Source organism: Chanos chanos, chromosome 6 (assembly GCF_902362185.1).
Source record: "Chanos chanos chromosome 6, fChaCha1.1, whole genome shotgun sequence".
NCBI lineage: Eukaryota > Metazoa > Chordata > Actinopteri > Gonorynchiformes > Chanidae > Chanos > Chanos chanos.
The window spans coordinates 15,279,106-15,292,310 of NC_044500.1; the positions used below are offsets into that span (position 1 = coordinate 15,279,106).

Sequence of the window (13,205 nt, forward strand, 5' to 3'; positions counted from 1 at the left end):
ATATGTTATATGGATTTACCTGTAATTATGATGTCTGAGAGAATTAAAAACATAAGTAAAATTAATTCTACATAGTTTTTTCGTTAATAAAGCAAAAAAACCCAAAAAAAACACTGAGTCCCTTACATTCTGATTTTATACAAAGAACTCTTCCCATTGCAGATTTATATGCTTTGATCACAAAAGCACATCCTTTATGACCTGAACATTGTAATTTGCATTTTGCCTCCACTAGAGAAAAAGACCAACAAAAAGCTGTTTGCTCTGGGTAATGACACTGACAGGTGACTGTTTTTGACTATTTATTATTCCACAGGGAAACACAACCATTGAACATCAAGGCACTTCAAAACCATTAACTGAAGAACACTTTAATAAATAACAATCATAAAACTAAAACACAATTTATTCATAAAGGACATATATACGTATAGACATAATGCAAATGCGAAAACAATTACAAATCAGACAGTCATTGTAGGTTGACCAATCCCAAAATTTCAGACAGCCTACAGAATGTTGTTGACACATAATTTAACAGCCAACACCAGTCTGATAAGCTATCTGACAGGATGGGAGAAGGAGAGATACTGACTGGAGTACTGTACATGGAGTAAAACAGTCTGCTTCCTCAAAAGCTCAAGACAGGCAATCCTCAATCCTCAACATCTTCTGTACTGCGGCGACTCAGTAGTTTGTATTCTAGTTCAGTTACTTGAGTATCTCACACTTACAAAGTAGCTCAGACTTCTTGAATAGTAGTAAGTTTTCCGTCTAGGCCCAAACAAGCTGTCCTGTTTGTACTAATTTAGGACTTTGTGGTTCAATTTAAAATACTGATGAAATAAGCAGAATGTCCGAGTGTGGAACAGACTTTGAAACCCTGCATTGTTCTGACAATGCAACAGCTTGACTTCTTCGTGCCTGTTCATAAGACTACTGAATTTACTCACCTTTTCATCTGTGCGTTTCACATAGATGTGAAGCTGACAGTTAATACTGGGTTTTCTTCTGCTGTTTAAACTTACCTCTCCATATCCCAGATGAAAGCAGTTGCAGTAGTGGGCTGACATCTTGAAGTCATATCTCCACCAAGTTCAATGAATTTTAGGTTACATACGAGAACATAATACATCTTCATATCAATTATTACAGATGAAGCAAGTAACTGCACTGTATATTAATAGTCCTGCAATTAAAACAACAAAATTCAATAGTTTTTTTTTTTTTTTTTAAAACAAATCCAGACAGGAAGACAGAAGAATCATTGCAACGTTTTATGGTTTGATCAAATGTTTCAAATCTACACGTGCGGATTAAAAAATGCAAGGTTAATCGTAATGTCATGTACAGTTACAAAGAACATCCTTTCTGTTACATTTTGGTTTAGTACTCTCCAGACATTAAGAAATACATGTGTATTTGTGTATGTAAAACACAAATATTATTTACAGGATGTGCAAACTATCGAGTAACCACATAGATACTTTGATATTGCTATTTTCTTAGATTAACACAAAATGACATCTGATCGTTTTTTTTTCTTTAAAAAGAGAGATAAGTTGTATCCCTGAAAACACCCTTGCATCGTAATATGAACAGGAAATGACAACCATTCGATTCAGTTCACCCATACCATAGAAATTAAATAAACCATTCATAAATCATGTGATTAAGAATCATATTCACTTCAATGGAAGCATGACCCTCCGTGTTGCATAAGGCATTGCAACAAATATTACTGCTCACAGCCTTTGTTAAGACTGCTTAGTCTCTGTAAAGGTAAAAATGACATTGTTATAACATCAGATTTTAATAGCCAAACACACCACAGACATATGAGAGAGGGACAACAACAACTTAAGGAACCAACATAACAATACATATATATATATATATATTTATATAGAAGCACAAATAAATTAGTGCCTGTTCAGCTTAGATGCCTTTTTTCTCTTTTTTAGCTTCCACACTGGGAGCATGAGATGGATAACTGTGAGTCTATCACTTGGTTTTCCCCTCTGAATACTTCTTCTGCTGGAGCCGCTTGGCGTAGCTCTGAGCCATGGAGTTTACGATAGAAATAATAAAATAGCAGACCATGACGAGTACCACTTTCTCAAACACCCAGGACAGCCAGTTCTCGCCCTGCACAGAGACAGCAAAAACAGCCTTTAACTAACAAATCAAACCTTTAGGAAATATAACACTATATACTACACTGTGGATGTACTGTCATGAGATACATTATTTTTCACCATATGTAGTTATGGTTAAGTGTTTAAAAACTACTGTGAGATTTGCTGCTTGCGACTTGGGTAAGAAAATATATTTAAATGAACTCGTCTATGACGTTTTGTCTAAAGCAAAGACGGCATTGTTTTCTGTATCTTTGTAAAAATTTCAGTTTCTCACATATTTCCCTGCATTAAAAGCTATTATCAGTTAGTACTTTAACTTGAAAGTACAATCAAATGAATCTAATGAAAAAAAAAAAAGAGGAAATCCAATAAGAAGAAGTTACTTTGTGAAGTAGCTTGTATCACTAACAGATTTTCGTTCAAAGTACCGCAAACCTATTAGGTTTTGCCTGTGGCATAAAATGTGAGCTAGAGAGACTGAAGTGTGTGCTCTTACCGCAGGTGAGCTTTCTCCAGCTCGGTGATGGAGTTTAGTCCTTTGGGCCTCCAGGTATTCACTGAAAGGCTTCTGAAGGGAAGGCCCAACCCCTGGAATAGCTCTGTCAGCCCAATAAAAAAAAAAAAAAAAAAAGGAAAAAAATCAACGTTAGATCAACCAAGACTTACCAGACCATCATGAACAAGAGGGTGGCTGAACAAGTAAAGGGTTCCCAGTGAATAACAGGAGACTTTCCTGGCGCTCCTTAGATTCAAACAACACCTCCATCAGAGGGTGTCTTTCAACTCTGTACAATGAGCAAAGTCAGCCCTCATTTATATCACGGTGTTTCTTGTAGGAACTGGTCTGGGCTAATGCACGAGGAAGTGAGTCGGCCTTGTGTCATCACTTCCATATAGGGAATAAACAAGCACTGCCCTGATTTGAAAGGGTGTGAACTTCACGTCTCATCCCTTATTTGTGACTCTTCGATGCAGCAAAAAGGAGGAAATATTGATACGTGGGAGTGTCTAACGGTTGAAGAACACCTCACTGCGTATCACTTGCATTACAATTCAAAGTGCTGCAGTTGAGTTAGAAGATCTCGTAATTATCAGCGCATGATACAATATTCAGATGTTTAATAAGAAAGGAAAGATAGACATTCGTCAGCAATTTCATTTTGACTTTTTTTTCCTTTATGTTCAAGAACAAAGAAACCTTGTGGCACATTGCTGGGTGGCTAGCCACTGATACACATGCCAGCCGCCATAGAGCGATGATTAAGAGCCCTGTCTATGTCACCAAATTTCAAAATGAGAGGACAGATGCAGCAGGCTCAACCGTTAACTTCATCAAAGCTTTTCATAACGTTTGATGGTTTCATACTTTCTAGCTTTGTCTGGAATGACGTGATCAGTATGGGAAACTCTGACAATGACCTAGCAGAACCGTGCATTGAACGATGCACAGAACAAAAAAAAAACAAAAAACAAATTAAATCTACGCATCCTGAACGGAAGACACTGATATTTGCAAATGATTTACGATAAGAGCTTTGAGTCATGCTTCAAATGAAAGGAGAGGACATATTGTTCTTCTGGATCCCTTCCTGTTTCCATCCGACCAGTACTTACCACAAATAACCAATATCTGCAACAGACAAAGCATTGCCACATTGCATCTAAGAATAAGCAGTTCAATGGATCATACGATGATTCAGAGAGAACTCCAAGAATCTAACCACAGTGGTACCCGAGAGAAATGCAGCCCTTCATCTGAATGAAAGAAACTCCACATTTTGAAAACCATGAGTTTGACGACTCAGCGAGCACCAGGTTCCCTCTTTAATTTCTACTTAATTTCCTGGTTTCTGTGATTCATTTTAATGTGAAATGCTTTTCAGAGGTGGCACAATACAGAGATTTTATTTCCTGTTAAGGGTGTTAATTCACTTATCATTTTATCTGCTTCTTCTTTTTTTTTCCCCTTCGTTTCCTAACAAATGACCCATAATGACTGATTGCTGCTTTTCAGTGTCTCTCTCACTCAACCACACAGATGATCGATTACTCACCCAATCAGAGACACCATCTGTTCCACTATGTGCTTGCTGAACGTTATAATAACAAACAGTTTCTGTGGGAAAGACACAAAAGTAGACAGCGTTTAAGTGTGGTGAATAACATATCAGTCGTGGGAGGGCTAAGAGGTCTGTCTGCTAAGCCAAGAGGCTCTATGACACATGAGGCCCCAAGGGCAGTTCATGTCTGCAGGAGACAATCACCCCCCCCACCCCCCAACTGACCCCAGAAGCTATGAGACAACCGGTGAGATCACTGCCTGGTATAAGACAGTGATGTGGCAGGTTACTTAGATGGCTATAACTCAAAAGAAATCAAATTGTCTGGAATTAGATTAGTCACTGCTTTAGACTAAGCAGAGGAGGTATTCACAGGGGGCGATCGTTCGATAGAGGTTAAACAGAAGAGGTCAGTAACTGAGGAGCTCACGTGTGGTCATACTAACAAATGGAAAGGAATCCCCTTTCTATAACCAGCCGAGACTGCTTGGCGGTGAAATCATCTTCACAATACAAACATCTTGATGCTAAATCAAAATAAGAAAGGAGACAGGGGAAAAAATTGCTCTGTTTTGAATCAGTCTTAAACAGTGACGCCATTTATACCTGGATGTGCATTTTGATAACTGCCTTTCCTATAAGTGTGGCTCCGAAGAAGGTCCAGAAAGGAACCAAAAAGTGGCCACATGTAATTCCAGCCAGGTCAAACAATGGGTTAGGGATCTGTGAGACATATAAAAACAGGATTATAAAAAAAGAGCAAAAGAAAGACTGAATCCTGCACGTCTTTAAAGTTCAGTTTCAAGACGTTTATTTTATGTGTAGTGCAGTACTCTCTATACTATAACATAACAAAACTATACACTGAACTTTAACAAAACGGATTGCACTGTCAAATCCAAGTGAAAAATTGGGAAAGACCACTTAAAGTTCACATAACAGCATGTTTACTTTCTTCATTTAAAAAGAACTGAAAAAGAGATTTAGTCCTGTAAAATAAACAAAGAATAACCAAAATTAACTCACAGAGGCGCAGGCTAGAATTCCAAAGAATCCGACTTTCTGGACCAAATTTTGTACAGCTAGCTTTGCTCTTGTGGCAAAATCCTGTAAACAAAAATTATTTATTTATATTAGGGGGTAGGGGTGGGGTGGGGGCATATTCTGGACATCAGATACTTCAGTTTTAAAGATTTCTGAATTTCACTCAACAGCTCTGAGTTTCCAATGCAGAATATACAGCAGTGCACTCTGCTGATATAACCAAAGTGGAAATGAGCCATGGAGGTGTATTTTAAGCAGCACACCATTTCAAATATTACTTGTCACTCTGCACTACAGCACATGTTTATTTGTCACGCTTCTGAAACTAACACCGATACACTTCCCTGATATTATAAGCTCCCTGTCGTAACCTCGGAAACCGGAAAGCTAGTTTCTGAATGTACTGCTATAAACTTGACAAGTACCCAAGTTGGTAACTGCATGCTTGGATTTACCCAGAAAGCTCTTAAAAAAATATATGGATGTTAAGATACAAGATCAGAACCTCTACTGTACAAAGAGGAAACTGATACAAAGCGCGACCACTGTGTTTGACTTTAAACGAATAACTGCAATTGAATGGGGCTCTTCATCTGCCAGCCTCGCTACGGTTGGAATGTGGTCAAACTCAGATCTAAACCGCTCTCTCCTGCTGAGTGAGGATGGAGACAAGCTCAACAAGGAAGCTATGGAATTTTTACCAGACCAAAAAAAAGAAAAAAAAGAAAAGAAAAAAAAAAAGGTACCATAAAGGCTTGATAAACATTTACCTAAAAGGATATGTTTCAACCTCCCAAATTGAATTTAAGAACGGCGGTCAGGATCTGAAGGGCTCGCTGACTCAGCATTTTACTGAGATCATGTTTTGACGCTTAATGCCATCAGTTGAAAATCTCTCAGGGTACACTGTACATGAAGGGTCCACTCAAAGTCTGAGGCCATGATTAAAGAGAAGCTCTCCCTGTGAGTCAGGCAGTTTTCAAAGGCTTTACTGGAAGTCAGGGGAGGGCCTTTCATGGAAGTCATGTGACAAGTCTGGGCAAACCACAACCTTGTGAGGGCTTACTGAAGTAGGGCATACAAGAGGGCATGCCGATATCCTTGGGCTACAGGATCTCGGGCATGTCGCATCCTGGGAGGTCGGTCCATCAACGTAAAGAACAGCAACTTGAATCTCTCTCTCTCTTTTTTTTTTTTTAAACCGGAAAGCAATTAAACCTAATTACCTTTCACTGCTTTGACTGGCAATCAGGGTTGGTGGTCTGAGATATAACATAAAAAAACTACCTTTATTCCATTGTTTTGCATAAGCTTGCAAGGGATTACAAGAGAAAATTCATTCAACCTTTGAAGAGATGCAAACAAGGGCAAAGGAGACAGAGGAAGACCAGAGCGTTATTGAGCTAACGCTCACCTGTGCACTCTGTGCTTGTTCCAGCATCTCCTCAAATTCTTCGTAGTCTTCATCATCTGGCTCCGCCCCGGAGAGACGGGCTGCCCGAGCCATGAAGTAAGGAGGCAGCTCCCCAATCGCTGTGCCTGCACCCTGGATGACCATAAACACACACACACACACACATACACACACACACACACACACACTCACCATCAGGCTAAAACAGAGCCATTGTATCGCAGCTTCTGAGACTAGATGTCCTCTCTGGGGCACAGAATGGGGGATGTTGTTGGCGAGTGTTTGTTTCTGAGGTGTCTTTGTTTTCTCATCTCACGTAAACGTTTCTGTTGACTCACCCACATGCAGGCTTCTAGGCGGACTTTCGACATGATGGCCCAAAGAGAAATGCTGCTCTTTACCACCTCGTCCTCCGGACACACGATCTGGTCCGGGTACGGAGGCTCGGGGAAGTTCACTGAGCCACACTCGTACGCAGCCAAGGTGACAGAAGCTATGTGTGGACCCTACAGAGAGAGAAAAGAGAAAAGAGGGTCAAAATGTAAGTTAATTCAGAGTAAAAATTCTCATCAGATTAAAAAAATAATGCTCTTCATTTAAAAAACACACATAAACCAAAACAGTCTTTGGACTGCTGATGCATATCTCTTAAAAAAAAGAAAAAACTCCAACTCTTTAGTGTCTTACAAGTTATCACACATGAAGCAGCTTCGTTACATATTTATGCTTAACTTTCATACACTTAAATTGTGCTAAATCCCTTCTAAAATTGTCTTCTTTAACTCTCATTTGGAAATGCTGATTACTCATTTCTATAAACAAAAGATGTAAGCATCTGGCCAGACAATACGACAGTGACAAAGTCACCCTCTTGTTGGTATTGAGTAGAATTCTTAATCTTTTTTTTTTTTAAGTAAATGGAGTAGTAGATTCATGGACCATAAAACAATACTTAATCCAATCTCTAACCAAATACTTAAGTCAGGAACACCATCTATGGTATTTTCCCAGGGTTGGTTGTTATGTTGAAACATATGAGGGGGGGGTGCCACAACCAGAATGGCTTCCAAGTCAAACACATAAACATCTGACATTTCTTCTACAGAAGGCATGGGATAGTGAAATCACAGCCTGCTACTTCCCACAGACATCCAGGGAAGAAATTCAGTGGACTTTCCAAAGCCTGCGATCGCTCAGCATTCGGATTCTTGGCTGCCATTGGGAGCCAGCCAGCGCATGTGAAAACATCTATTCAGGGAGGAATATCTCTGCTCCAGTCACACTGTGGGGATGAGCTCATAAGATGCTCATGGCAGAGTCACCACGGACGAGTCAGAAGTTCCTCACGGGGTGATGTGTATATTACATTACTCGTATGACAAATTTAGACTTCTCATCCTGTGTCACGTAAAAAATATACAATCAGCAACTCCTCACAGACGGGCTGCACTTTAAGTTCGACGGTAGGACTGTCAAATACGTGAAAAGAAATCAACAGATCTCTTCAGACATTTGTGACAAATTTCAACTATTTCAATACATGCCGCACAAAAGAACATTCATCTGAACAGAGTCAAAAGGCAAAGGTGACAAGGGACAGATACTGCTTTTCCACACAGTATGCAGGATGACAAAGGATTCTATACAGCAATAAAGAATTACTACTGTCTCGCTAAATCCGTCTGTTAGCTTTGATTTGCTGTTTTCTATGATTAATATTTAATTTTGCATGTGCTAAAAGAGAGTTTGTTTGCACGGAAAATGATAACGGTAGGTTCAAAAACATTCAAAAACTGCTTATGCAGAAAGACATCACTTTCTCAACATCAACAAAGCTTGTGCTGATAGCTTCGGGATAAGAGTGGTGATGTAATTTTTAAAAATTTAAAACAGGCATAAACCATACCTCATATCTTAACATATTAGCATGTGAGAAAATGAAGGTGCATTAGCATGCTTTCTCCCACTGAAGGAAACCACATCTAGATAATGCAAACAGGACAACCACTGGCAGAGCAAGCTTATTTAACTTACCTGTTATCCATACTACATCATTGTGAAAGATATCCTATGTTGATAAGGGTTAGATAAGTGGCGTGCATTTTTCTGTTTGCCTTAAGGTTGTTTCTCCTCTTCCCTGTGAGCTACAATTGGCTGAGTTTTTAAAAGGTGTAGAACAATGAACTTGGACTGTTTGTTTGGATTATACCATAAGACATCACATGGTTCCACGATAATTTAAGATGTATATATATTACTTAAAAGTAATGTGTTAGGCTATATCACGCCATTCCCAACATACAGTAATGTTTAACATGGCTGTCCACGGTAGGTACGATCAAACACATCAGTTAATGAATGTATGATGCCTCTTTCTGATGCTGAGATCACAAACCAATGCAGGGAACTTACCAGGTACAACAGAAAAGTGTGCAGGCCTGTGCCAAGACCTACTGAGGACAAAATACCCAAGCCTACCCAGTAGGCACACCAAAGGAACTTCTTCTCCAAGTACTGTATGTACTGCAGAGTTGAAATAAGTTAAAAAGTCAGTTAAATGTAAGACAACAGGACTCATTAGAACACTGAGCAGAAGCATCCCCTATTTTAGAACAATCTGTACTTCATAATCAGAAGTATTTCACGGTTATTCCAGTATTCCATCATTTTATTGACAAAGTTAAAGAAGCTGTTTTGGCTTACACATATATTTACAGCACCATTTCCCTTAATTTTGAGATCAAATGTTTTCTTTTTTTTTTAAAAACAGACACAATATGGTAGAGATTAGCTATAGCATATCCCAAAAAGCAATCCTAACCCACTATAAAACACTACACATCATTTAGCATCATAAACACTTTAGTCATTTACCTAACAAACTATTATCATTACAAAAGAATGAACCATTAACTTAATACAAATGTACTATAACAGATGAAGCAGTTCTCACCTTCTGATGTGCTCCCTCTATTGAGTAGGCCAATGAAAAAAGTGAAAAAAGCAGTAAGGCCAAAAAGACTGTGCCCCTTCTCCTCCACAACCTAAAAAGGTGAAAACTGGGTTAATTTTAAGCCACTGAACTAGCTGGGCAGATCTTGCTAAACATTCACCAAACTGTACAACCCAAAAGACAATTCAAATGAGAAGTTAGTGCCTTGACCACTGATAACTCAGACACAAACGTTTCGCCATGGCAACATGCAAAATGAGAGGTGACTTGGGATGACACAGCTCAGCCACTATCTCAGTGTGTTGTGGAACACAACAAAAGGCAAAACCACTTACTTAAACGTCCAGTCCTTTAAGGTAATGAGAGTTTCTAGACAGAAATACTGTATAGTTGTAAGCGGTCTCCTCCACAGCACAAGAGAGAGACGCTCATCTCTCTCCTGCTGCTTTCTCTCTTTGACTGAAGAGTCTGGAGACAAAGGGGGAGACAGCTGTCAAAATTAACTCAGAGTCTCTAACAGATTAACTTCACATTCTTTTAAATAATTTTTGAGAATATCTGACAGACATCTTGACAAATCCCTCTACATGGAGGACTCAAATGACCTTACTAATTTCAACAAAGATGGCTACGTTTATCAGCAATGAGTATAGGTTTACTTTTCTCTGCAATAGCACTTTGTCAATGTAAGTGACGTCTGACCGGTTTAACTGGATGTTTTCATTACGGATGTTGTTGGAGAAACACTGTCTTTATTTACGGTTGTACCAACCTGTCGAATTTCCATTTTGCTTTTCTTTAGATCCTACACGTTTTTGAGGTAATTCCCCGTCAGTTGCGTTTTCAGCCATCTCACTGATGCGTTAATAGATCAGACCGCCTAAGGGCAAAATAGTAAGGTTATCATTACATTAGAGTAAATTAACGTTTGAAACGTTAGTTTCAAACACTGAGTTCTGCGCTAGAAAACGTCAAACTAAAAACATTTGAGCAAAGGAGGAAGCACTAACTCCATTAAGTTGTTGCATCTCGTATTCGTATATATATATATATATATATATTTAAAAAAAGCTAAAATGAGGCTTTAGCTCTGAAAGTGAATCCGTATTTCAGTAACAGTTAAAACAATGATTTAGAAATAGAGACAATGGCTTCGTCGTGGCATACTGTATGGGGACTTTGGTAAACCGAATTACTCAAGAGGTAGGACACGACCTTTGAATTAAAAACCTCATTAATAAGAAAGAGAGAGCTAACAACCTTGCAGTTTTAAAAACAGTGTAGTAATAGGCTAATCAGCAAGCCCTGGTTCATGTGAACGGGTGATGTGACTTGTCGGACTATATTGTATAAATTAACAGCAATGCTTAACATTAATTAGCGTTGGGGTATTTCTGGTGGAATTTTAGAACAAAGATGCTATTCCGGTGGCATAAATGAAGGGTAGCCTGACCGCTTCCTGTGAAATGAAAAGCCACTTGCTTGCTAGCTAGCTACCTAGATTAAGGCAAACGAGACTTCGGACCTAGTAGCTCAACGACTATTAATGTTCTCCTACCTGATAAAAATAATAAATTAAACCAAACACAAAATGGAATAATCTTAAATCGTATGATACTTAGACATAATACACGGTAACAACTGTATCACGCAACTACAGCATGTTCAACCGTTGCTAAGATAGCTATCTTAATGAATACAATATTGCGAAACGACTAGCTGTCTGACATGCTAACTTGGCTGTCTTCATCCAGACACTGGGTTAGTCTCACAGTTCAGTGAAGTGCTGTAGTAATCAGAATTCTAAGATGCAGTTTAAATCTACCAGCCAGTTTTTCGTAGCGGGAAGCTCAAGGGAGATACTTTTGCGACATAAATAAGTTACTACCATACCTCCAGCTCCTTGCTAGTAGGTCCCTCAAAAGCCGGTGTCACGCTTACGCTAATAAGTTTAAAAGGGTATTTCCGGGCCTCGTCAATAAGCTTTATCAACAGTTTCATAATAAAAGTCCTCGAAGAGTTCGAATACTTTTGTTGAAGCACTAGGTACCTATGGCTGATCTAAGTTAATTACATTCAATATCTAATATTATTTGTACATTGCTGTAGTCATCGCATGACAGACAAAGAAGTGAAAACTAATAGGTGAGCTAAAATAATAAAATAATAGGTGAGCAACATGAATAATATTTAACAGCAATAAGTGAACGGGGTTACGAATATTTAACTATAAAGCATACAAAGTGTTTTATGATCACTTAGTGTTTTGCCATTGAGTTTACAGATGCAAACAAAGACAGTGGCCTCTGGCACAAGTCTTATAACAGTGAATGAAAACAAAGTTGCTCTGAAAGCTGGCTAGCTAAAACCTGATCTTTAACGCTATGACAGAACTGTATCTAACAGCTCACATCATTGTGATGTTCTGAACTTGTCAAAGCTACAGATAACTGTAACCATTTGTATGTTAAATCCCATGTCCTACATCACAGACCTTTCCTGAAGAAACATAATAGCAATGGTCTAATTTTTAAAATCATATAATGAACTCCAGAACATGACTGATAAAGACTTCTACCTGTTGGTTTGAAGAACTAAACTCTGCTGATGCAATACTGATAGTCTTCTGGTCCCAAAGTGCAATACTCAGCATCATGTGACACAGTTGCATCATCTGTTTTTTTCCCTATTTGGCAGATACAGTAATTTTTCCCATAGCAGGGACAAAAGAAGCAGGACATTGAAGCACTTCAGGTGAAAATCTCTTATAAAATGACATCTCATTGGCACATTACTTTCGTGTGCCTATTTGAAAGGTTTTAGATATGTGTACTGTAGCCCTCTTGTTTAGGATATAAACAGCTGTATCACTGTATTCCTAAACTCAAATGTTACACTCTAATGTATTACTATCCTGCTGGGACAAACTCCATTAAAAATGAGATGTAAATCAATGATGTACATTGGATACAAGGTACAAGGCTGATAGCTTGTAATACTGATCCAACAAAGTTATCTAGTCATTGTCTGTTGGCATGAATTTCTGATGTATCAAAGGTCTGCCACGTGTTGGATATATCAAAGTGACATTTTAAAGACCATGTGTAATCTCTGGAGTTTGTTTCATTAAACCTGGTCATTTACTCAAAAAAAAAAAAAAAAGGAAGTGAGACACAAACTGTATCATTTAAGTGTACAAATAAGCATTAATCTCTACCCAGATAGCAGCACTGAGTACATTGTAATATATCTGATACTGAAGATTTGAAGTATTCAGCACTGTAAAAAAAAAAAAAAAAAAATAGTGAAAATATCCAAACCTTCCAATGACACTATTTCCATATGCTGGACCCTGTGGGAAACTACAGAAATGCACTACACCGTCTTACAAAAGGCTGGGTTCAGGACACTAGCACCTTAAACTTTCACATTCTAAAAAAAAAAACCATAAACAAAAAAAAATCTGAATCTAAAGTTTTTATCCCATAGTATTTTCAACGTGGAACAGCTGAAAAACCATTTTAATTGCATGGTCCTTCAAATTTCCACTCAGTACACTGAAACATCTCTTTGCAGTATAATTAATGACAGAT

General features: G+C 38.4%; 1 protein-coding gene across 2 annotated transcripts; it reads right to left on the minus strand.

Annotated features, from left to right (window-relative positions):
- Nucleotides 1-1,272: 1,272 nt before the first annotated feature.
- vmp1 (vacuole membrane protein 1) lies at nt 1,273-12,232 on the minus strand. 2 transcript variants are annotated; one of them, XM_030777586.1, is made up of 12 exons: nt 12,191-12,232; nt 10,385-10,492; nt 9,948-10,080; nt 9,613-9,703; nt 9,072-9,182; nt 6,998-7,165; nt 6,660-6,791; nt 5,228-5,308; nt 4,808-4,924; nt 4,196-4,257; nt 2,638-2,740; nt 1,273-2,148 (listed from the first exon to the last, which is right to left on the minus strand). In XM_030777586.1, the coding sequence occupies exons 2-12, from the start codon at nt 10,461-10,463 to the stop codon at nt 2,005-2,007; spliced, it is 1,221 nt and encodes a 406-aa protein (XP_030633446.1). In that variant the 5' UTR covers nt 10,464-10,492; nt 12,191-12,232; the 3' UTR covers nt 1,273-2,004. The 2 variants fall into 2 exon arrangements, with proteins under 2 accessions (XP_030633446.1, XP_030633445.1); XM_030777585.1 differs by lacking the exon at nt 12,191-12,232 and adding an exon at nt 11,506-11,541.
- Nucleotides 12,233-13,205: the final 973 nt, after the last annotated feature.

Bases quoted from the DNA above. Each gene is read 5' to 3' on its own strand.
- vmp1 (XM_030777586.1), bottom strand. From the start codon at position 10,463: ATGGCTGAAAACGCAACTGACGGGGAATTACCTCAAAAACGTGTAGGA. The intron at 6,792-6,997 runs GTGAGTCAACAG...ATGGTCATCCAG, and splicing joins GCCTAGAAGCCTGCATGTGG to GGTGCAGGCACAGCGATTGG. The intron at 5,309-6,659 runs GTGAGCGTTAGC...TTTTGTTTACAG, and splicing joins AACAAGCACAGAGTGCACAG to GATTTTGCCACAAGAGCAAA.